The sequence below is a fragment of the Seriola aureovittata genome, chromosome 20 (genome assembly GCF_021018895.1).
Source record: "Seriola aureovittata isolate HTS-2021-v1 ecotype China chromosome 20, ASM2101889v1, whole genome shotgun sequence".
Taxonomy (NCBI): Eukaryota; Metazoa; Chordata; class Actinopteri; order Carangiformes; family Carangidae; genus Seriola; species Seriola aureovittata.
In genome coordinates, this window is record NC_079383.1 from 23,648,676 (window position 1) to 23,673,675 (window position 25,000).

Genomic DNA, 25,000 nt, shown 5'->3' on the forward strand with positions numbered 1-25,000 from the left:
GCTGATACTAAAATATCATTAGAGGCTCCGCCCCCTCCCTTCCCTCATTAACAGCTAATTACTGCTGAGCTAATCACATCGTTGCCATGGCACCCAACGAGGTGAAGGGGGGGGGGGGCGCGGAGAAACTCAGAGTGAGATAATCAGCCTGATCTATCCCAGAATCCCCCACTGCAGCTCTCCTGGAGGGGGAGCACGCCGCCAGGTGTGTGTGTGTGTGTTTCAGGAAGAAACCACATGTGAAGAGCTGAGCTCTGTGTGTGCTGGGGGGTGGGGGGGTGGGTGGGCGTGGGGTGCTAACATGATGCGGATGTCGTTACATGTTTAATGACACTTTGTAATTCGATCAATCATCTGCAAATATTTTCTGAGCTGATTCGTTGATTGAATATTTGATTAATCGAACAGTTTTTTACAGATTCAGATGATCAGCTTCAGTAACTGTCAAACAATGATGTATGACACGTGTTTCATGTATGTGAAGTGTGTCCCACATTCACCAGCTCATGTGTCACATACAGGATCATGTGTTAATGTCACACTAACACACGAGGTTGTCATACATCAATATGTAAATCTGTGATAGAGGCACCGCCCTCATCAGCCACACCTGTTGTCAGTTACCTGTGTGTATAGACCTCCCTGTTTGCTGACAGGTTGTCTTTGTTACCTCACGTGTTCACTACCTGTGTGTGACCTTTGGCTACGCCTACCTGTGTGTGACCTTTGGCTACGCCTACCTGTGTGTGACCTTTGGCTACGCCTACCTGTGTGTGACCTTTGGCTACGCCTACCTGTGTGTGACCTTTGGCTACGCCTACCTGTGTGTGACCTTTGGCTACGCCTACCTGTGTGTGACCCCTGAGTCTGTTACAATCAAAGTAAACCTGTGACATACAGGATGATGCAGCTCTCCGGGGTCAAAGCTCAAGGTGTCAGTTACACAAACAGCTGCAGGTGAATTAATTCACAGGCTGAAAACTTTACAACAACAGAGGGTAAACAAAGAAGGTATGTGAGAGAGGCACTCTGGGAAATGAAGTCCCAAACTTCATCAGAGAGGAAAAAACAGCCAGATGGCTACAACAATCACTGTGTGTGTGTGTGTGTTTGTGCGACTTACCCGCCCCACCTCCACCAGGTTGGTTACCATGACGATGGCAGCAGTGTTCTCCTGCCAAACCATCCGCCAGAAATCGTACACCGTCTCCTGCATAGGACCTGAAACACACACACAGAGTAAACTTTAGACAGCAGGCGACACCAGAGCTGTACATGAATTATAATGACTCTTTTAATTAATTCAAATGAAGTACATGTACACATACACACACACACACACACACACACACACACACACAGAAAATGTTTTTAATCACTGTTGACAGTCTGTGTTTTGACGAGCTAATTAGTTCATGCTAATCCATTCCTGTCCTCAAGTGTTTTACAGCGAGAATCTGCTGCACACACACACACACACACACACACACACACACACACACACACACTCCATATTCATGCTCACACACTGACATGTTCGTACACTCAGGTTTATTCAGGAGGATGATTTCTACCTGGAGAGCTGAGGGTGTTTGTGTGTGTGTGTGTGAGCAGATCATCACACAGACGTGAGAGTGCATTTAACTGTTCTGTGTGATGTGGCGCCCCCTGTGGTCAGAGGTGGTAAAACTCAATCAGAATCACATTCACAGTCGGAATGAAAACATACCGATGCTATATGTTTACGTTTATATGTTTATATGTTTGAATGTTTATATGTTTTATAAACATGTGTTAGAGTTGTTTGTGTTGATTGTGTGTGTGTTCATACACAGTAAGAATCAGTGTGTGAGTGGAGTCAGGAGAGTTCAGGAGGAAACAAACATGTCCATGACACAGATGATGTCATCAGGACGCTAACAGTGGAGGCTAACTGAGGAAGATAACACAGGACGCTAACAGAGAAAGCTAACTGAGGAAGATAACACAGGACGCTAACAGTGGAAGCTAACTGAGGAAGATAACACAGGACGCTAACAGAGAAAGCTAACTGAGGAAGATAACACAGGACGCTAACAGTGGAAGCTAACTGAGAATGTGTATCAGTGTGTTTCCTCCTCTTACCTTGGGTAGCGATGTAGTGATTGGGCCTGTGGTATCCCTGAGAGAAGAGAGGAGAACAAGGTGAACAAAGGACAGGTGATCTGGAGAGAACAGCACAGGTCTAGGGGCCCAGGTGCCCAGGTGCCCCGGGGGTCAGGGGGCCCCTGGGTCAAAGCCTGTGTGCGAAGTGACATTTCCTGTTGGAGGGTCAATCATTTAGCTCCAAAGAGATAAACAGCAACAACATGGAGGAACAGGGTGACACTGAGGGCCTACATGTGAGGTGTCGTTGACATGTCTGTATCCAGGGGCCCGTCATCCCTGTGAGAGACATCCAGACGTCCTCACAATGATTCATGTCCTCACTACGGTGCTTCAGAACTATGTCGTCCCAAAGAAGCAATACAAGACTTTTTCTCTGTAAGTTTGTTTACATAGCCAGCCAACCAACCAACCCTGAATGATGAGGACTGTTGCCATGGGAACAGAGTCGACTCAGACGATTCACACTGACCGTTAAAGAAAAAAAAAAGTAAACTGTGTGTTACTCACATCGACGTAGTTGGCGTTGATGTAGTCGGAGCCGCTCTCTCCGTCCTGAGGCTGCAGACGCACACGAGAGTGATCGTCTACCACACACACACACACACACACACACACACACACACACACACAGACACACACGTTAATTGTTCTGCTTGTTGTCGTGGCCAAGCTGAACATAATCACCTCTGATTAGTTTCTGCTGAATAAATAATCTAATAATAAATTAATATCCACTTGATTACATTCATTCAGACTGAATCTGTGAATCACCAGGGACTGAGTGAGTGTGTGAACAGTCACGTCTATTTATTCACATTATTCATCTTTACAGTCTCTCCTTGAAAACAGACTCGAATCCTTATAATCATATCAGATAGAGGAAATGATGAAGCATTTAAATTCATCTGTGAATGTCAACAACATGTTTCAGTGTTTCATCTATAAAGAACTGACTATGGAGCAACAACATAAAACTAGCTGTTTTGTTGTTAGCTGTTCTTCTACCTTTCTACATCAACGACAGGATCACAAACAGTTTGACAAGTTTTCATAAACAACAGAAATTATGAATATATTTGTCAACAACCTTTTTTTGGGACCAAAACATGACTAAAGCTAAAATTAACTCTAGAAATTGAGACCTGAGATGAAATTGACAAACAAAAAAAACGAAGTCCAGGTCTGGATTTTCAGGTCTTCTGAACTGGATATTTCATCAATGAAAACTATGATGAAAAAAATTTGTTTACAACCATTTTTACAGAAGACATAAAATAATTAAGAAGTAACCTTTGAAAACTGGAAGTGAAATATTAAAATGTGATTTTATCAACAAACGAAAACTAAACTATAACATGAAGCCGCACAAATGTTATGATTGTTACATCTCTGCAGACACTGCATGAGTCACACTAAGGTTATAGTCTAAACTATAGTTTAATGTTTAATCTCAGGCCGGTACACTAGACTACACTTACTTCCTTACTGACTGTCATTGACAATGTGATGAGACAAAGCTACTTGTTTCAATGATTATACAAGTCACCCCGAATCAAGACTCAAGTCCCAAAGAACAAGTCCTAAAGAACAACAAATCTCAGGTCAAAATAGGTAAGTCCCAAAGTCAAGTCCCCAGTCAAGTCAAAAGTCAAGACCAACAAGTCCCAAGTAAAGTCCCAAGTCAAAACCAGCCAGTCCTAAGTCGAGTATCAGACAACAGTCAAAAAAGTCAAGACCAACAAGTTCAAAGACAAGCTGTATGTCAGCAGTAACAAGTCACAAGTCAAAATTCACATCATGACCACCAGGGAAGAGGTCAGGACCAACAACTCGCAGGTCTATAAACTGTTTCTGGTCAGGACGTCAGGACAATGGTTTAAGGCTTGGTCATGTTGAATCTGAGAACTCATCTGGGACACACAAATCTGTCGTGTAGTGTCCTCCCAGCATCATATTAATGTTCTTTATGATGGTTCATATTAGTATGATTAATGCTAATTACTGCAGCTGCTACATGAGTGTTTTCTACCAGACTGATGCTTCCACAGAGCCGCTGAGCCTGGTATTCAGCTCCTACACCTGCTGAACTGAAACACAGTCAGACAGTTTCATATCAGCCTCTCAGATCAGTGTTCATTCAGACAAAGAAGAGCGCGGAGGTACGTACAGGCGATGATGTTTCCGTAGCGATTCTTCATGCGATTCTCATCCTTTTTGGCCGAGTCCCAAGGAGCGGACTGTCCCTCAAAGAAACTCTGGTAAGACAAAAAGACATGAAGACAGAGAGTCTGTTGAAAAAGAGAGCAGATCCAGAGTGATGAGACTCAGTGGATGACTTCATGAATAATGCAGAGGATGTGTTTGATTTCCTCTCCCTGAACAAACACACAGGCGTTAGTTTTATGGTCAGAGCAGATGATTAAGTCCAATTATGAGAACGAGCTAAGAGAGAAGCTGGAGGCGTCTAAACACACAGTGATAGCTGTTCTTTGACTGTGTTCAAACAGAGTGAAACTGCTCTGACTGCTCTGTGCTGAGACAACACTTCTCCTCTCTGTTGATCTCTGTGCTGAAAAATAAGCAGAATCACTGAAGTCGTTAACGTTACATCACGATATCACAGATTCACTGGAGAACACAGAGTCCACAGAAGAAGAACCAAGACGGGCCCTAAAAACCACCAATCCAGACTTGTTTTCTATCTATCTATCTATCTATCTATCTATCTATCTATCTATCTATCTATCTATCTATCTATCTATCATCTATCTATCTATCTATCTATCTATCTATCTATCTATCTATCTATCTATCTATCTATCTATCTATCTATCTATCCATCTATCATTGCTGCTATGCTCAGACACTTTGATCCACAGCAGGTTTCCTGGGTTGCTCATTAAAATGCCTGCAGACGGACATGTGTGTGTGTGTGTGTGTGTGTGTGTGTGTGTGACAGCAGTCTAACAGCTCCAGACATCCATCAAACTGAGAGGTGAACAATGTCACACACACACACGTATCGCACGCACGCACACACACACACACACACACACACACAGCTCCACATGATTGACAGTGAGGAACAAAGGGAAGAAAAAAAAAGAAAAGAATCGTAGGAATGAATGAACTAATGACTGCTGGCAGCGACTCCACTCTTTGTGTGTGTGTGCGTGTTTCTGATGGTAATGCTACCTGTCTCCTTAACTCACCAACAACTTCCACCTGTCATTAAAAAAGGTCAAAGGTCACAGGTCTCCTGTGACTTAAACAGAATCTCTCCCTTGTTCAACTCGTTAACTAAACAGTGACCCCCACCCTGCGGTTCAATTATTGAACTGATGACGCACTTCAAAACACTGGCTAGCTTAGCAACATTAAGGCTACAACCAACCCATAATGCAACACTGTAAAATACTGTAGTTACATTGAAGCTCTCTGGTGTTTCTCATCATGAATATGAGCTCAGTCACCTATGACCTGCTTCAGGTGGAGGTGGGTCAGTGGGTGGAGATGGGTCAGTGGGAGGGTAGAGGTGTGGAGGTGGGTCAGTGGGTGGAGATGGGTCAGTGGGAGGGTAGAGGTGTGGAGGTGGGTCAGTGGGTGGAGGTGGGTCAGTGGATGGAGGTGGGTCAGTGGATGGGTAGAGGTGTGGAGGTGGGTCAGTGGATGGAGGTGGGTCAGTGGATGGGTAGAGGTGTGGAGGTGGGTCAGTGGGTGGAGGTGGGTCAGTGGGTGGAGGTGGGTCAGTGGATGGAGGTGGGTCAGTGGGAGGGTAGAAGTGTGGAGGTGGGTCAGTGGATGGAGGTGGGTGGAGGTGGGTCAGTGGGTGGAGGTGGGTCAGTGGATGGAGGTGGGGTCAGTGGATGGAGGTGGGTCAGTGGGTGGAGGTGGGTCAGTGGGTGGAGATGGGTCAGTGGGTGGAGATGGGTCAGTGGGTGGAGGTGGGTCAGTGGATGGAGGTGGGTCAGTGGGAGGGTAGAGGTGTGGAGGTGGGTCAGTGGGTGGAGGTGGGTCAGTGGGTGGAGGTGGGTCAGTGGATGGAGGTGGGTCAGTGGGAGGGTAGAAGTGTGGAGGTGGGTCAGTGGGTTGAGGTGGGTCAGTGGGTAGAGGTGTGGAGGTGGGTCAGTGGGTGGGTCAGTGGGTGGAGGTGGGTCAGTGGGTGGGTAGAGGTGTGGAGGTGGGTCAGTGGGTGGAGATGGGTCAGTGGGTTCAGGTGGGTCAGTGGGTGGAGGTGGGTCAGTGGGTGGAGGTGGGTCAGTGGGAGGGTAGAGGTGTGGAGGCGGGTCAGTGGATGGAGGTGGGTCAGTGGGTAGAGGTGTGGAGGTGGGTCAGTGGGTGGAGGTGGGTCAGTGGATGGAGGTGGGTCAGTGGGAGGGTAGAGGTGTGGAGGTGGGGTCAGTGGGTGGAGGTGGGTCAGTGGGTGGAGGTGGGTCAGTGGATGGAGGTGGGTCAGTGGGTAGAGGTGTGGAGGTGGGTCAGTGGGTGGAGGTGGGTCAGTGGGAGGGTAGAGGTGTGGAGGTGGGTCAGTGGGTGGAGGTGGGTCAGTGGGTGGAGGTGGGTCAGTGGATGGAGGTGGGTCAGTGGGTAGAGGTGTGGAGGTGGGTCAGTGGGTGGGTCAGTGGGTGGAGGTGGGTCAGTGGATGGAGGTGGGTCAGTGGGTAGAGGTGTGGAGGTGGGTCAGTGGGTGGGTCAGTGGGTGGAGGTGGGTCAGTGGGTGGGTAGAGGTGTGGAGGTGGGTCAGTGGGTGGAGATGGGTCAGTGGGTTCAGGTGGGTCAGTGGGTGGAGGTGGGTCAGTGGATGGAGGTGGGTCAGTGGGAGGGTAGAGGTGTGGAGGCGGGTCAGTGGATGGAGGTGGGTCAGTGGGAGGGTAGAGGTGTGGAGGTGGGTCAGTGGATGGAGGTGGGTCAGTGGGAGGGTAGAGGTGTGGAGGTGGGTCAGTGGATGGAGGTGGGTCAGTGGATGGGTAGAGGTGTGGAGGTGGGTCAGTGGATGGAGGTGGATCAGTGGGTGGAGATGGGTCAGTGGGTTCAGGTGGGTCAGTGGGTGGAGGTGGGTCAGTGGGTGGAGGTGGGTCAGTGGATGGAGGTGGGTCAGTGGACGGAGGTGGGTCAGTGGGTGGAGGTGGGTCAGTGGGTGGAGGTGGGTCAGTGGGTGGGTAGAGGTGTGGAGGTGGGTCAGTGGATGGAGGTGGGTCAGTGGGAGGGTAGAGGTGTGGAGGTGGGTCAGTGGGTGGAGATGGGTCAGTGGGAGGGTAGAGGTGTGGAGGTGGGTCAGTGGGTGGAGATGGGTCAGTGGGTGGAGATGGGTCAGTGGGAGGGTAGAGGTGTGGAGGTGGGTCAGTGGATGGAGGTGGGTCAGTGGATGGGTAGAGGTGTGGAGGTGGGTCAGTGGGTGGAGATGGGTCAGTGGGAGGGTAGAGGTGTGGAGGTGGGTCAGTGGGTGGAGATGGGTCAGTGGGTGGAGATGGGTCAGTGGGAGGGTAGAGGTGTGGAGGTGGGTCAGTGGGTTGAGGTGGGTCAGTGGGTGGAGGTGGGTCAGTGGAGTGGGTCAGTGGGTGGGTAGAGGTGTGGAGGTGGGTCAGTGGGTGGAGGTGGGTCAGTGGGAGGGTAGAGGTGTGGAGGTGGGTCAGTGGGTGGAGGTGGGTCAGTGGGTGGAGATGGGTCAGTGGGAGGGTAGAGGTGTGGAGGTGGGTCAGTGGGTGGGTCAGTGGGTGGAGGTGGGTCAGTGGGTGGAGGTGGGTCAGTGGATGGGTAGAAGTGTGGAGGTGGGTCAGTGGGTGGAGGTGGGTCAGTGGGTGGAGGTGGGTCAGTGGATGGGTAGAGGTGTGGAGGTGGGTCAGTGGGTGGAGGTGGGTCAGTGGGTGGAGGTGGGTCAGTGGGTGGAGGTGGGTCAGTGGATGGGTAGAGGTGTGGAGGTGGGTCAGTGGGTGGAGGTGGGTCAGTGGGTGGAGGTGGGTCAGTGGATGGGTAGAGGTGTGGAGGTGGGTCAGTGGGTGGAGGTGGGTCAGTGGGTGGAGAAGGAACCATCTTCTCTCCGACAGACTCCTGGAGATGTTTGAAACCACTTCCTCAAACACTGGTTGGGACACAGAAACATTCTGAAATGTGTTTGAGTGTCTGTTGTTGCAAAAGAGTTTTCATCCCGCTGTTTAGAGGATCTTTGAGATTTAAAACAGCAGGAAGTGATTTTAAACGACCTTCAGGGTTTTTATCAGAGAATCACACGATTCTTCAGTAACGTGAACATAATGCTGGGAGAGAGTGTGTGTGTGTGTGTGTGTGTGTTGGGTGTCAGCCACCATCTAGTCTCTATTCTAGTTGACATGAACACAGGATGTTAACAGTCTGAAAACCAAGAAGGCATCTTACCTCGTTAAGCTGTCCATTCAGATTAATTAGTAAAGGGGAAGCATGGAGGGATCAGGGAGATAACAGTCATCAGTCAGCTGGACGTCTGTTAGCTCAGCTTACTGCTGCAGCAGTTACACATCAGTCATCAATCAGTAATCAATCAGTGATCAATCAGTAGCTAAACTCATCCAAAGGATTAAAACCAAAATAAAAACAACTTTACTTTGGAAACTCTGATTTATTTCCTGACATTTATTTTGAATTTTCATAAAATGTCCTGTTGTCATAATCATCTTCACACTTTATCAATTAACAATCAATTATTGAATTTGGTTAAATGAGAAGGGATGGAGGTGAAAACAATCACTAACCAGACGTTACCATGACACCATGTGAGTGTTAGTTACATGTTAAAAGCAGAACAACAAACATCTGGATCATAATTCAAACACATGTGGGTTCTGTTCCCATCAACACCCGACCAGTCTGACCAGTATCACCAGTCTGACCAGTATCACCAGTCTGACCAGTATCACCAGTCTGACCAGTATCACCAGTCTGACCAGTCTGGTTTCAGACATTTTAAAGGTCACTTCCTGTTTTTGCATTTTGGAACTTGTTCTTTTATTCTGAAATGATCACTGAAATGTTGACCCTGTAAAATAAAGGTAGTTTCTTTTTCAGGTAAACCAGACAGACAGTTGAACAGACAGACATGTGGACAGACAGACAGGCGAACAGACAGACAGACAGTTGAACAGACAGACAGGTGTCCAGACAGTTGAACAGATAGACAGACAGACAGGTGAACAGACAGACAGTTGAACAGACAGACAGACAGACAGGTGAACAGACAGACAGGTGAACAGACAGACAGTTGAACAGACAGACAGTTGGACAGACAGACAGACAGACAGGTGAACAGACAGGCAGGTGAACAGACAGACAGTTGAACAGACAGACAGTTGAACAGACAGACAGACAGGTGAACAGACAGACAGGTGAACAGACAGGCAGGTGAACAGACAGGCAGGTGAACAGACAGACAGTTGAACAGACAGACAGTTGAACAGACAGACAGACAGGTGAACAGACAGACAGGTGAACAGACAGGCAGGTGAACAGACAGACAGTTGAACAGACAGGCAGGTGATCAGACAGACAGGGGAACAGACAGGCAGGTGATCAGACAGACAGGTGAACAGACAGACAGGTGAACAGACAGACAGTTGAACAGACAGGCAGGTGATCAGACAGACAGGTGAACAGACAGACAGGTGAACAGACAGACAGGTGAACAGCTCTTCTCCACTAACTTTCTGCAAATGGAGGGTGAAAATACTGAGTGTGTGCTCAGTATGTATAATGGATCAGCCCTGAGGGCAGCCCACAAGCAGGCAGACCTGAACACACACACACACACACACACACACACACACACACACACACACACACACAAGCCATTCCCTGTTTTGGCCCATTAGCTCGAGGGAATATCTATAATGTATATCTGTGTGTGTGTGTGTGTGTGTGTGTGTGTGTGTGTGTGTTTGTTCAGGTAAGTAACATCCATTAGTAAGTTTCTCGAGATGAAAATGGGTAAACATGTGGAGTGCACGCACGCAACGACACGCACACGCACGCGCGCACACACACACACACACACACACACACACACACACACACACACTGCTGTCTTCTTCTGTTACTGATTAGTGCTGAAACGATTATTCATTTATAACTGGATCAATCAGCTTGTGTCTCTGGTCTCTGGACTGTCTTATTGTTTATAGATGAACTCATAACTGATCAATTGTAAAAGTGATGTATTGATCCTGGAGGCTGCTGCTCAGCTCTGTGATGTATTGTCCACCTTCACAAACACCATGGTGACCATCTGTCACACCTGTGTGTGTGTTGGTTTGTATAAAAATGCACAAATGTACAAAACCATCACTTATCAACACCCTACCAATCATTCATCTTTAACACACTACAAATCACTTAGCAACAACCTCGTAACCTAGCAACTAGGGTTGTTACCAGAACTGATACTTCCGTACCAAGTCGATGCCATGTGGCAAAAAACGGGACGGTAGCCGTTTTTCGTGGTATCAAAGGAACCATAAAAAAATACCGACACGTGACGAGATCGATCATCACCCTCTTAGGAAGTAACGTAAGACTCACATCCTGTTCAGGGAGGCGGGTGAGTGCTCTTCACGCCGCTCGCGCTCTTCACGCCGCTCGCGCTCTTCACGCCGCTCGCGCATCAGGTCTCATCGCGCACAAGCAGCATGTCATTAACTGTATGAGCAACTTATCTCATGGTGCAAAAGTGTCTTACCTGAAAAGTGACAGTAATGTAGCAGAAACATTAACACTAATCACAGCATCACATGATCGGCCTCCGCCCGAGGGAGGAGGCTGCGGTCTCGCCCCAATAACAAATGGAAGATGGCGACAAGTTCAGGCGCGAAACTTGGTCCAGCTGCAGCAGCTCGGATCAGAAGACTCGCGTATGGACATATTTCCCGCCGAGGCGGATGATGAGAGGTTGATTTTAGACCCACAGAAGCCCGTTAGTAAACGATGCCTTCGCACTTTCCAAACCACAGTTGAAAAGCTGCTAAAATATAAGCAGTAAACTTTTTATTGCATAAAGTATTGTTTATTTTAAATACTTGAAGGCGACATGCCACTGTTCTTTTTTTTTTGATTTGTATTTTTCAATAAAGGAGTGAAAGAGAATTGTGGAATTTCACTGGTATCGGTATCATGACATCCCTACTAGCAACCACACAACACCTTGTGAAGCAGCGTAGTGGTTATTTAGCAGCTGAGTACGACTGATGCTTGTTACCTGGTTCTTGATCTGAAGATGAACAACATGTGAAATGTTTACTACATCTGGGCCACATCTGGGCCGGTCTGTCTTTCCATCACTTAATAATTCACCTAAGGCTGTTTGACACAGCAGCTTTCAGGTGTTTCATCACAGCATGTTAAAAGAGAAACATCCCTGTTTATGTCAAGTAGTTATAACATTTGAACAGCTGAACTACCTGCTGTCATCACCTGAGGCCTGCTGTGATTGGCTGAAACTTGTCACAGGTGAGAACAGGAGAAAATTAAAGCACAGGTCACATTTCAGCAGAGTGAAAGAGTTGGCAAATGAAAGGCCAATTAAACTGTACGCTGTCACATTTCTGTAGCCACGCCCCGACAGGTGTCTGCACCTCACTGTGAACAGGTGAGTTTCAAACAGAAACAAGCTGGGGCGTCATGTGGCGTAGTGGTCTAAGCAGGCGCCCCATGTGTAGAGGCTACAGTCCTCGCTGCAGTTGTCCCCGGTCATTCCCCCTCTCTCTGCCTCCCCATTTCCTGTCTCTCTCTACTGTCCTGTCCAATAAAGGCACAAAAGCCCCAAAAAATATACTTAAAAAAAAACAAAAAACAGAAACAAGCTGTGAGGAGATTTGAGTTTATGTCCTGTTCTCAGTGTGTGTGTGTGTGTGTGTGTGTGTGTGTCCTCACCTCGTACTCCTCCTTGAAGCCGTAGCCCTCTGCACATTTCATCTGGGTGATGTGCTGCAGCAGATCAGCCACTCGGATGGCCGGGTGCAGCTGACCCGTTTGATAGGGCAGTGCCTCCCGCTCCGCCTCCCGCTGCTTGTAATGGGACTGCACCAGGCTGCTGGTTTCACTGGTCATGGTGTGACTGTCATCTGGGGGAGGGGGGGGGGGACAGATCAGACTGCAGCTGCAGACACACAGTAACTCACCGCTGTGTGATGAACATGATGTATGTTGGACACAAGTCACATGATGTCTCCACATGGTATGGACCGGACCAGGCTGACCCGTGTCAGAATCCAGGACTACTTTTAGACCGTGTACTGATTATCAGGGCGGAGTCAGATCCTGTCAGACCTGTGTGGCTCCTCCTGGTATCAGGTCTGCACAACTTGACCACAGCTTCATAACAGTTCTCTTAAGTCCAGATTCAGTTCTGGTCTGGGAAGACTCTGTACAGAACAAACCCACTGTTATACCTGACTCGTTTCAGCATCAGGTCCAGTTTCCACCTGCTGTTACAGACTGAGGAAAAGGCATGGACTCAGTTACAGACTGAAGAGACCGACCGGACTCACGGACTGGACTCAGTATGAAGTCTGACTCTTTTGTCGGGACATTTTCCCTCTGGTTCAGTTCTGCAGTGAAACAAGTTAAACTGGACTCAGCAGCGTAGTAAAGACTGAAAACACTGTCAGTCTCCTCCTCAAATATAAGACCACGCCCCCTTTCAACCCCAATTTACATAAAAACACACTGATATTCAGCATGTCTTTTAATGATAATATGATTTGTAATGATAATAATAATAATCAGTGTGAGGAGATGCTGTGGGTTTCATACAATAAAACACAAACGCCTTCACCATGAGCAGCTGATCAAGAGAACTGATAATCGATCAATAATCAGTCTGTCTTGATGATAAAACTGATCAGATGACTGATCAAACACGGGTAAAGGTGATGACACGTGTAGGTGTGGAGCAGGTGTAAATGTGTGTACAGTCTGCCCAGAGTTACACACTGGTCCACATCCACGACTACCATGTTGTTACCACGACAACACAAATGAATGGCATACGCATCACGTGACGTCAAATCACGTGACTGGAGAAAGGATGGTGATTGGCTCTGGGTTCTTTCCACACTGCTGCTGATCGATCACAAATCAATAATCTGATGAAGAAAAAGGAGTTTCAATCTGAATCTACTATAAGGGAGGAACTAAGTGCCGATCCAGATCCAGCACAGCACGGTATGAGTATTAGTCTGGATCCAGTACAGCGCAGTATGAGTACTGGTCCATGAGCACTGGTCCAGATGTGGTCCAGGTTCTTGGAGCTGCAGTGTGAAAAGAGCAGAGTTCAGAGTCCTGGAACAGAACAAACCTCTTTGGTAAACCGGTTTCTCGTGACCTTTGACCCTTGAGACCCTTGAGACCCCATCCAGGACTCTGACGTGAACATTTCAACAACTCGGCGGACACACCTTTCACTACTCTCTCTATCTCTGTTCTTATTGGCTAGCCTGGGGGCTGACTGACCAATCAGAAACTCTCTATCCCAAACAGCCCAACCAATCAGGAGATGGGTGATGTGATGGAGGTGGTGGTTTGTGATTGGACGGATGAAACAACCACAACCACAACAATGACAACCAATCGGAGAAAGAGAGACGGATAGAGCTGAAACCTGATTGGTTTGATGTGAAATGGTGAGAGGAGTTGGGGATTGTGATGTCACAATTTCACAGAGGGGTAAAAAATGAGGTGTTGCCACACTAACTGATGACATCACAGCGGGTGGTGGGTGTGGCTCCATGCGCAGCGGTGACCCCCCCCAACATGAGTTTCCCCCCTTTAGCCCCAAATTTAACCACTTACCATTAATGGGCACTTTACACAGAGAAAGATAAAAGAGAAGAAGAAGAGAGAGGAGACAGGGTATAAGCAACAACTTTAGCTTTAGCCTATCTAGCCTCCTGCTAACACACAGCTAGCATCAATCAAACAGAAAACTAGCTCTAAGCACTGCAGTAGCTCTTTTTGAATTTATAACAGCTAACAGCTAGCAGCAGGTGCCTTGGCTAACCTGGCTAAATGTGAGACTTGTGGCCTAGGCTAACGTGAGAACCTGAAGCCTGAGTTTAGCTAGCCTGAGGAGAGTTTAGTTAATCTGAGGACAGTTTTGCTAGCCTGAGCAGAGTTACGCTAACCTGTAGAGTGTTTAGCTAACCTGAGGGGAGTTTAGCTAGCCTGAGGGGAGTTTAGCTAACCTGAGGGGAGTTTAGCTAACTCGAGGAGAGTTTAGCTAACTCGAGGAGAGTTTAGCTAACCTGAGGAGAATTTAATTAGCCAGAGGAGAGAGGAGAAACCTTCTACGAGCAAAAACAAAGCATGAGAGGCGTTAACACTAAACAAACTGATAATTATCCTAAACCTTTGGTGCTAGCAGCTCACTGTCATTATGCTGTGAAGAGTCTGAATAACTGTTGTTCATATGAAACTAATTTAACTTCTGCTGCTGCGTCTCACCTGTCAGTTTATATACTGAAAATGTCTGTGTAGGTTCAGACACTTAGTTTTTTCTTTTTAAAGCAAAAACAGTAAAACATTAGTTTTTATATTTTTGTTGTCAGAATTAAAAAACATAAAACAGAACTTAAAAAGAAGAACAGAAACTGTCCAATCCTGGTGATTACACATTCCTTTTATTGTTTGTCCACTATGTGATGTCTGGCAGATATATTTCAGAATAAAGGTCTTAGTGTGGGCTACAACCAACAGCAGCTATAAACAGTGAACATTAGCTTGATCACTAAGTGATCAAGGGTGAACAATAATCTGGTAACAGCAGCGATCTCTGCTGGTCACTGTAGACAACACTATCTGAGAGGGACCACACAGTGTGTTTCCACATATTCATTAATTAGGCTTTTAATTCAAGTAAATGAAACATCACACTCTTCCTCTTAATGCAACGCAACAAACACAACTTTTGTCTGTGCGTGTGTAAAGTTACACTTTATAGAGTGGCCATTCAGTTCTCGTGGCATTTATTTTGAAATATTTACCTTAACTTCCATGTCACCTGACTACCTTTCTTCATTCTTCAACTCAACAAGGAAAAAAAAGGTATTTAAAAACACCAGAATCAGACTGTTTCTTCTAATGTGATGTTCTTGTCTTTGGTTTTTTAGTTTGACAACAAAAACAGAAAAACAAAAAAATGTATTTTTGTTTTTTGTTCTGTCTGAACGTTCACTGATGTCACAGACTCAGGACAGACGCTGGTTTCAATTCAATGGTAATAAAGTCATCAGGTCAGGTCAGTGTTGATTTTCCATTTTTAACCAAAACCTGAACCACTAATCAGTTTACATGAATCAATTAGCTTTAGCTACTGAACCAATATCTGTTCTGTCAACAATTTGTGCTTTTGAAAATATGTTCAATATTTAGATTAAAAACATAATTAAGGCAGCATGAGATTCAAAACATTTAGTCACAAATAAAAATGTGAATAAATATTATTTCTACAATTTAACCTCCCTATTGATCTGTAAAACCAATAACTGGTTTATTGATCTGTATGATAAGGATAGAAAGGTGTAATAACTGGTCTCTAACAGACTGTGATCAGATCTCAGTGTTCATTAATGTTAACCACTCTTCAGACGATAAAATATATAAAATATATATATAAAATATAATCTCCTGTTATTAACCAGTTATTACATGTTGATATGCTGATAAACAGGAGCCTGATCCTGTTGATATGGAAGTGATTGTTGTGTACAGGGTCCTTGGGGTGAAAGGTCACATCCTGCTGGTTTTAGGTTAAATCTACAGCTCTGACACGCTGAGAGACGATGACTTTAAGTTTGCTCCTCATTAATGTTAATACAGAATATGTGAGAATCCACAAACATCCAAAAATCACACAGACGTCCCAGAGTGAGACTAACAGACTGACTCCTCCCCCCAGTCCACGTGGGCGTGTTGTGTCCATGCAGAGGTCGGAGGTCACAGACAGACGTGACGTCAACACGACACGCAGGAATGTTGTGGATGCAGGAATGAAGTGAAGCCCACCGTCGTTTCCGGAGAAAACAGGTCAACAACCAAAAAATAAAAAATAAAAAATAATTCCACTATTTGTCCAATGAAATGCTTTCAAAAAGGAAGCAAATCAAAAACAGAAAAACTAACTGTACAAAAATCTAATGAAAGGAAAATAAATGTAATTTATGATGAAGGATTTAAAACAAACTTTAAAGTAGAAAATAAAAAAACAAATAACCAAAAGCAGCTGAACGAGAAGCAAGCAGGGATGGATGGAATACCACTCTCTCTTTCTCTCATTCTCTCCATCCTCATCTCTAGGCTTTCACCTGTCTCTCTCTCTGTCTCACCTGTCTGTCCACTTCCTGTCTGTCAACCTGTGCAAGTTGGATTCTCTGTCCTAGAGAGGAAAGAAAGAAAAAGTGTCTCACCCAGAATGGCTGTCGGTACGAAGGGGTCTGTCGCCCGGACACGTCAGCCGCAGACAGACAAGTGGAGAGACAGACAGGTGGACAGAGAGACAGGTGGAGAGAGAGACAGGTGGAGAGACAGACAGGTGGAGAGACAGACAGGACAAAGGAACAAGAAGAGAAGAAGAAGAGTCAGCTCCCTACATCTCAGTCCCTGTACACCAGTCAGACCAACTGTGACTGAGTGTCGGCACAGTTGGCTGAATGTCGGCACAGTTGGCTGAATGTCGGCAGACGGCTGGTTACTGGCACCAGAGGACCAGATGTGTGCCGGATCTGTTCGGGACAGTCCACCAGTTTTGGGAGTGTGAATCGGTTCCAGCAGCACTTAGCACAGCCTCAGTCCAGTGACAGCACCCGGAGTCAGATCAGTGTAGTTGGCCCCCAATCATCAGTCGTCCAATCAGGAGCCAGATTTCAGTAAACTCCATCCACTCACATATAAACTAATATTGTAATTATTATTATTATTATTATTCAATCTACATCTTTGTTATTTATATTCATCGTGTGACAGACACAGAGCAGCTGCAGGCTGAACATGGACCTGGTCCACCTGTTCTACCTGGTCCACCTGGTCCACCTGGTGTACCTGGTCCACCTGGTGTACCTGGTCCACCTGGTGTACCTGGTCTACATGGTCTGTGGGTGTGGTTGTTACCTGGGTAGTAGGAGTTGGGGACGGTGGTGCTGATGGTGTTTGTCTTCAGGGTGAAGGAGGACGGAGATGACACAGCTGGACAAAGACACAACAGACAGATGTTACAGTCTCCTCAATAATCTATGATCAATGGTCTTATTGATCAGTGAGCATTAAATCTTAATTTCACTTTGAGTTTGATATTGTTTAATAAGAACAACAACAATAATAATAACAATAACAATAATAATCTCTATCAATATTATCTCTAATAATCAATCATGAAATTGATCATGTTGCTCATCACCATGACTGAGGGTCAGAAGAAGAGACAGAGAGAGAGAGCAAGTTGGGGGAGGGGGGGGCCCAGAGGGAAGGTCGACTCCTCTGTCCTCTACCCCCCCCCCCCCCCCACACACACACACACACACACACCCGACAGTCACTTCATGATAAAACATGTGCTCACATCTCCTGCAGCTACTCGTCACTTCATTGGTTCATCTCAACGTTACTGTCTTCAATCATTCATCATCACACCTCTCTCTCTGTCTGTCTCTCTCTCTGTGTCTCTCTCCTTTTCTGTCTCCCTCTCCGTCTCTGTCTGTTGGAAAGGAAGACGAGGACATGACATACTTTTATTTTCTTATGTGTGTGTACTCACTGCGTCCGTTCAGTGTGTGTGTGTGTGTGTCTGCCATGGTTGTGTGTTGGGAGGTGTTGACCATCAGAGTCATTTCCTGTCTGGAGCTCAGAGTTTCCTTCCTCTTCTTTGCCAACTTCCTGTAGAGACAACGACCACACACACACGTCATTTACACAGAGTCCCAGTCCAGGTCCCAGTCCAGGTCCCAGTCCAGGGTCTGGATCACCTGAGGAACCAGCAGCTCTTCACTGTGGAGACCATGATCGTTTTCTTCTACCTGAAGGTCTGATTTTATTCTCTCTCTCTGTTCTCTGTCAGTGTCTCTCGCCCTGAGGCTCAGTGCTGATGTACACAGTGAGTAATGTGCTCTCTGACACATACACACACACACACACACACACACACACACACACACACACACACTTACAACAGATATAGACACATAACAGATACAACAGTGTGTGTCACTGTTGTATCTGTTATGTGTCTATATCTGTGGTATTTAGAGCTGACTCTGTGGACTTGGCCTCTTAAGGTGGTATGAGTGGGATTTTAAGGTGCAGTTTTAAAATGTAACATTTAAGTTTGTGTGCTCTTTTAAGGTGGTACGACAGTTAAGGTGGTATGAGTTTGATTTTTAGCTGTTTCGTTTGTGTTAAGGTGTCAGTTGAGTTTACGTAAATCTCCTAATCCTGTGTTAAGGTGGTATTGTGGGTTGTGCCTGTCTGGTTAGATTATACAGTTGGATTTTTAGGTGGTATGACTGCTGGAGTTGATGAGCTGTAACTAAACAGGAGATGAGGCAGTGAGAGTGTTCTGCTGTAATGGAAGAATTTCAGTCGTAAATTTCAAAATTAGTTCTGCTTTTTTAATATACTAGCCATTAAAAAATCGCTCTCTCACACACACACACACACACACACACACACACACACACACACACACATGCACACACGCACACACACAAACACACACTTCCTCTTGCTCCGTGTTTCCCTTTTAAATTTCTTGTTTCTTTCTTGAATGTCTGATATTTTTGTTCCACGTTAAAGCTGCTTGTTACTGACTGTGTGTGTGTGTGTGTGTGTGTGTGTGTGTGTCTGTTGTTTAGCCTAGAGGCCTTTGAATGAGGTGGACAAAAAACACCTGTCAACACACTGAGATGCTTCAATATGCTGATCAGATATTGATCGTATAGGAAGTCTCAGGTTTATTGTGACTGTGTTCAAACAACAGCCCCTTCCCCCCCCCCCCCCTCCTGACTCAACACATCTGTTCTACTTCTCATCTCCAACCATCATCTTGTATAACCACTTCCATAAAAAAAATCCTTTCAGCCTCTCGTCTGTCCATCTCCATCATCTGAATGTCCACACACAAACACACAAACACACACATGCACACACACACACACTGAAAAACACTCAGTATGTTTTAAAGGCTTGATGTATTTTCTCCCTTTCTATTGCAAATGTGTGAATAAAAAAAACATCCATTTGTCCGATTGCTCACTCACTCACACACACACACACACACACACACACACACACACACGCACACACACACACACAGCAGAGTTTAACCCTGACCTGAAAATGTAAAAGGAAAAAAATACTGAAATATATAAATATAAAAAACAGGCTTTTAAAGTGAAAAGTAAGACATCAGTGAAAGCTGTGTGTGTCTGGGTTAAGATGGAGGACGATGAAAGCGCCCTGAGGCGAGGCGCTGCCCTCCTCCCCCTCATGTCTCCTTTCTCTTCTTCTGTGGTTCAGTCAGACAGTAAAAACCTGCAGCGTTTCTTCTTCTCTGATTCAGACCTGAGCACACAAACATCTGCAACACAGACTGTAAAAACCTGTCAAACATGCTCCATTCAGAGCTGCAATGTTACTAAACATTACTGTATGTTTCTGTTTCTAAACGTTTCTGAATGTTTCTGTTTCTGAATGTTTCTGTTTTCAAACATTTCAGTTTCTAAATGTTTCTGTTTAGGAACGTTTCTGTTTCTGAACGTTTCTGTGTCTAAATGTTTCTGTTTAGGAACGTTTCTGAATGTTTCTGTTTCTGAATGTTTCTGTTTCTGAACGTTTCTGTTTCTAAATGTTTCTGTTTCTAAATGTTTCTGTTTCCGAACGTTTCTGTTTCAGAACGTTTCTGTTTCTAAACGTTTCTGAACATTTCTGTACGTTTCTGAATGTTTCTGTTTCTAAATGTTTTTGTTTCTAAACGTTTCTCAATGTTTCTAAACATTTCTGTTTCTGAATATTTCTGTTTCTAAACATTTCTGTTTCTGAATGTTTCTGTTTCTGAACGTTTCTGTTTCTGAACATTTCTGTTTCTGAATGTTTCTGTTTCTGAACGTTTCTGTTTCTAAATGTTTTTGTTTCTGAACATTTCTGTTTCTGAATGTTTCTGTTTCAGAACGTTTCTGTTTCTAAACGTTTCTGTTTCTAAACGTTTCTCAATGTTTCTAAACATTTCTGTTTCTGAATATTTCTGTTTCTGAATATTTCTGTTTCTAAACATTTCTCAATGTTTCTGTTTCCAAACATTTCTCTTTCCCTACATTTCTGTTTCTGAATGTTTCTGTTTCCAAACATTTCTCTTTCCGTACATTTCTGTTTCTGAATGTTTCTGTTTCTGAATGTTTCTGTTTTCAAACATTTCGGTTTCTAAATGTTTCTGTGTCCGAACGTTTCTGTTTCTGAACGTTTCTGAATGTTTCTGTTTCTGAACGTTTCTGTTTCTAAATGTTTCTGTTTCTAAAAGAAAAGTTTCTTTCTAAATGTTTGTAAATGTTTCTGAACATTTCTGTTTCTGAATGTTTCCTAAAGACAACAGACATGACACCACCACACATTGGCATGCAGCAAAACATTAAATCGCATTTTTGTTTTTGATTTTAATGAAAACATTTGTTTCCTCAGATTTCACTCTTTATCTTGTTAAACTGGATTTTCTATTTCTGTTTCTTCAAAGCCAACCTCTCTGACTCCAAACAGCTGTCCTGACCTTTGACCACTGACCTCTGACCCCCCATCTCCCACCTCCACACACTGCCTCTATAGAGACGAGTGAATAGAGAGAGATAGAGAGAGAGAGAGAGAGAGAGAGCTAATTTTACCAAGAAAATACTGCAGCAAAATGTTTTTATATCTGACTTCAATGGAGACAACTGAGTGTGTGTGTATGTGTGTGTGTGTGTGTGTGTGTCATGACATCATCAGTGAGGGGTCAGGGGTCGATTGATTTAGCAACACTTAACATGAACACACACACAAACACACACACTACATGTCAAGGCTAATCTATGCTAATCTAATGAGCGACAGGACAATGCTGTTAGTGATAATGGATGTCAGAGTGTGTGTGTGTGTGTGTGTATGTGTGTGTGTTTTATGTGTAGGTGTATCTTCTCTCCTTGTAACACTCATTTGATCAGACAGGTTTATTACAGCCAGCTAATTCTAGTAACCCTGCTCCACTGCACGCGCACACACACACACACACACACACACACACACACACACACACACACACACACAGACACACACACACACAGACAAACACAGACACACACACACACACACAGACACACACACACGCACACACACCGACACACACACAGACACACACACACAGACACACACAGACACACACACACACACACACACACAGCTATAAATCTGTCAGCCTCCTTCAGGACTATAAAACTGACTCATTTTCTGTGTGAACCGTCCACACACTTTTGTCCAGGCCTAAAGACAGAAATCAGCTGAGTGTCAGACCAGGATCAACAACAAGATCAACAAGAACCAGGATCCAGACTCCATGACCCAGACCCGTCTGGACCAGTGGATCCTGATGTGCTGGATCAGCAGCAGGGTGACGTTCAGGAGCGCCACACCTCTGAACAGTATTCGACACCTTTATCAGACTCAGTCAGAGTTCATGTTAATGAAGCTCCATCATGACGTCCTCCACCAGGAACTGATTACTGTAACCATGGCAACTGTACAAAAACTGTGCTGCAAGATGCTACGAGACATGAACTGAACTAACAGGTGACTGACAGGTGAATCTGACTCGTCTCTGACTGTAACTGTGGGTAAAGACAAACACTGCACCAGCTTACTATGCGTGTAAAGCAGCTGTTACACACACACGCACACACACACACACACACACACACACACACACACACACACACACGCACACAGTGACCTGAGGAGGAGTGTTTGAGCACTTCCTGTCTCCCTGAGGAGGCGTCGTTCAGATTCCAGTCCTAACCTGGGGGAGGGGCAGCCATCTCTCGCTCAATCTGTATTTATGGATCAATATTTAGATCTTTATTTTCTGATATGTTTTCAAACGAGAACCAGCTGAAACAGACTGATACTGAGGCCAAGCAGAGAGCAGAGAACCAGACTCCATCTTCTCTGCTGTCAGACACGTGAGGCCGACCAGAGGACACCTGAGTCTACAGCCTCTGCAGCAGGAAGCTCAGTGATGACAGTACAGTCACGTCTTAAAATGGCCGACACTAAAACGTATTTAAAACAAAATGACGGTTTTTCTGTCAGAACAAGAGGGAAAGATTTTCCTTGTTGCATCAAAACAATCTCCATGACAACAGCCAAGCCTAACCCGAGCTACATGTATTTTCTATTGCTACATAGCTAACATTAGCATTAGCAGCTGTTTACTCACCGACAATAGTGTTAGCTCTCGTTAGCTTCTATGACTTCCTGTCTTCTACTGATGTTAGCATGCTAACCAGTTAGCTCCAGCCTGTCTAATTTCATAATACTACTTTGCAATAGTGAGTCACTGTAGTGTCCAGTCTAAAGGTCAAAGGCCAGGGGAAGGGTTAGGATGGTAAATAGAGGGGTCATGGTCGCTTACAGGTGGAGGATTTGCTTCTGAGGGAAGGAACTTATCAGGCTACCAGGCCAAAGGTCAAAGAGGTTCAGGGTCTGGCATCAAAGGTTCAGGGTCTGGAATCAAAGGTTCAGGGTCTGGGATCAAAGGTTCAGGGTCTGGGATCAAAGGTTCAGGGTCTGGAATCAAAGGTTCAGGGTCTGGGATCAAAGGTTCAGGGTCTGGGATCAAAGGTTCAGGGTCTGGAATCAAAGGTTCAGGGTCTGGATCAAAGGTTCAGGGTCTGGGATCAAAGGTTCAGGGTCTGGAATCAAAGGTTCAGGGTCTGGGATCAAAGGTTCAGGGTCTGGAATCAAAGGTTCAGGGTCTGGAATCAAAGGTTCAGGGTCTGGGATCAAAGGTTCAGGGTCTGGGATCAAAGGTTCAGGGTCTGGGATCAAAGGTTCAGAGTCTTGGGTCAGGTTCAGGGTCTGGGATCAAAGGTTCAGGGTCTGGGATCAAAGGTTCAGGGTCTGGGATCAAAGGTTCAGGGTCTGGGATCAAAGGTTCAGGGTCTGGGATCAAAGGTTCAGGGTCTGGGATCAAAGGTTCAGGTAAACAGGGGTACAGACAGGACACATTCAGAGCTCAGGTGATTTAGGTGTTTGATGTTTGGATGAAGGTGATGGTCAGAGGTCACACAGGTGAGGGGTCAGAGGTCACACAGGTTACTTACAGGTAGTAAGTGTAGGAGTGAGAGTTTCTTCGTCTGGGGGGGTGAAATGGAGGGAAAGAAAAACAGAAAAACAGAAAAAGGAAAAAACAACAGATTAATACACAGAAGAGATGAGTTCATTCTGTGTGGAGGTGGAGGAGTGGAGGGCTGTGATTGGCTGGTACAAGGTGTCAATCATAGTGTGAGGGAGAGGGGACACATCTGATTGGTTAACGAGGTGAGAGACATCTGTATATTCTCATCCATCCACGTGTAACACACACACAAATGCACACACACACGCATGCACACACACACACACACACACACACACACACACACACACACACACACACACACACACACACACACACACACACACACACACACACACCAGGACATTAGTCAGAATAAAAACTGGAGGAACAGAAAAATTCTGAGGTCAGGGGTCATGACCTCTGACCATTCTGTCATCAGGTCAGTACTGGTCACACAGGTTTTTTGTGACACTGCTGGAGCTGCAGGTACTCATATGTACAGGTATCAGCAGGTCTGTGGGAGGAGTTCAGGTGAGGCTCGTGACATCACAGTCAGGTACAGGTGAGGTGTAATCAGCTGAGCTGAACTCTGCAGTCCAGAGAGAAACGTCATGGTCTCTGATGTCCCTCAGACCTGAACCCTCAGACCGGGACATCACTTCCTGATGATGTCATCATCTCTGATGTGCCTCCAGAATAAAGCTCCAGAAAAACAGAGTCTGTGGAACTTCACTGAGAATCCTCCAGTTTTTAAGTTTCCTTCAGTTTCACAGTTAAACATCATGATACACTGCAAACAGGAAGTGATCACAGCTGATCCCAGCTGATCACAGCCTTCACAGTGACATGGCGTCCTGCAGCCAACTGGTCCTGACATGGACGGGAGGGTCTACTTTATGTCCTGAGTGGTGGAAGGTTACAGTATCTGATCACCCTGCAGCCAAACAGCTTAAATATGCAGCTTACTGTTCTCACTCCTGCTCTAATAAGACTGACCTCCGTCAGGTCACAGAGTGGAAATCAAACGCACCCTGTCAACATTAAAACTCTCATTAGACACCGAACAACCACCTCTCTCGTCCTCTCTCTCTAATATCTGTTACAGAGATCAGAGCTCGATCGACCCAACAGACGAGTCTGACTCAGACTCTCCACGTTGTACCAACACACACACTGAGTGTGTGTGAAATATAAATGTGTGTCTCTGTAGCCTGAAGCCATTCAGCTCCAGTTGACTCTGGAAAAAGAAGAATAAAACGCTCTTTCATCTAAATTTCTCTCTCATCTTCAACGTTCTCCAAACACAGAAGCTTTTCTCTCTGTGTTTAAGTGTGTGTGTGTGTGTGTGTGTGTGTGTGTGTGAGTGTGTATGTGTGTGTGTGTGTGAAGGATAAATCATGTGTGAATGCTGTGTATATATTAGTGTGTGTGTGTGTGTCCCAGCGGGGTTGTGTGTTTGATGTTGGAGAATAAAGTGGGTCCACATAC

At 45.5% G+C, this 25,000-nt stretch overlaps 1 protein-coding gene across 7 annotated transcripts in view; it reads right to left on the reverse strand.

Moving 5' to 3' along the window:
- Nucleotides 1-25,000, reverse strand: part of ptprma (protein tyrosine phosphatase receptor type Ma) — a 104,672-nt gene that overhangs the window by 12,251 nt on the left and 67,421 nt on the right. For 2 of the 7 annotated variants that reach the window (XM_056364053.1, XM_056364050.1), the window contains 9 exons: nt 23,496-23,528; nt 17,915-18,033; nt 17,272-17,346; nt 16,572-16,598; nt 12,040-12,230; nt 4,316-4,403; nt 2,656-2,732; nt 2,125-2,161; nt 1,124-1,221 (listed from right to left, as the gene is read on the reverse strand). In XM_056364053.1, the coding sequence (XP_056220028.1) occupies nt 1,124-1,221; nt 2,125-2,161; nt 2,656-2,732; nt 4,316-4,403; nt 12,040-12,230; nt 16,572-16,598; nt 17,272-17,346; nt 17,915-18,033; nt 23,496-23,528 (745 nt within the window). The remainder of the gene's footprint in view (nt 1-1,123; nt 1,222-2,124; nt 2,162-2,655; nt 2,733-4,315; nt 4,404-12,039; nt 12,231-16,571; nt 16,599-17,271; nt 17,347-17,914; nt 18,034-23,495; nt 23,529-25,000) is intronic. The other 5 variants (XM_056364057.1, XM_056364054.1, XM_056364056.1 and 2 more) reach the window with 3 other exon arrangements.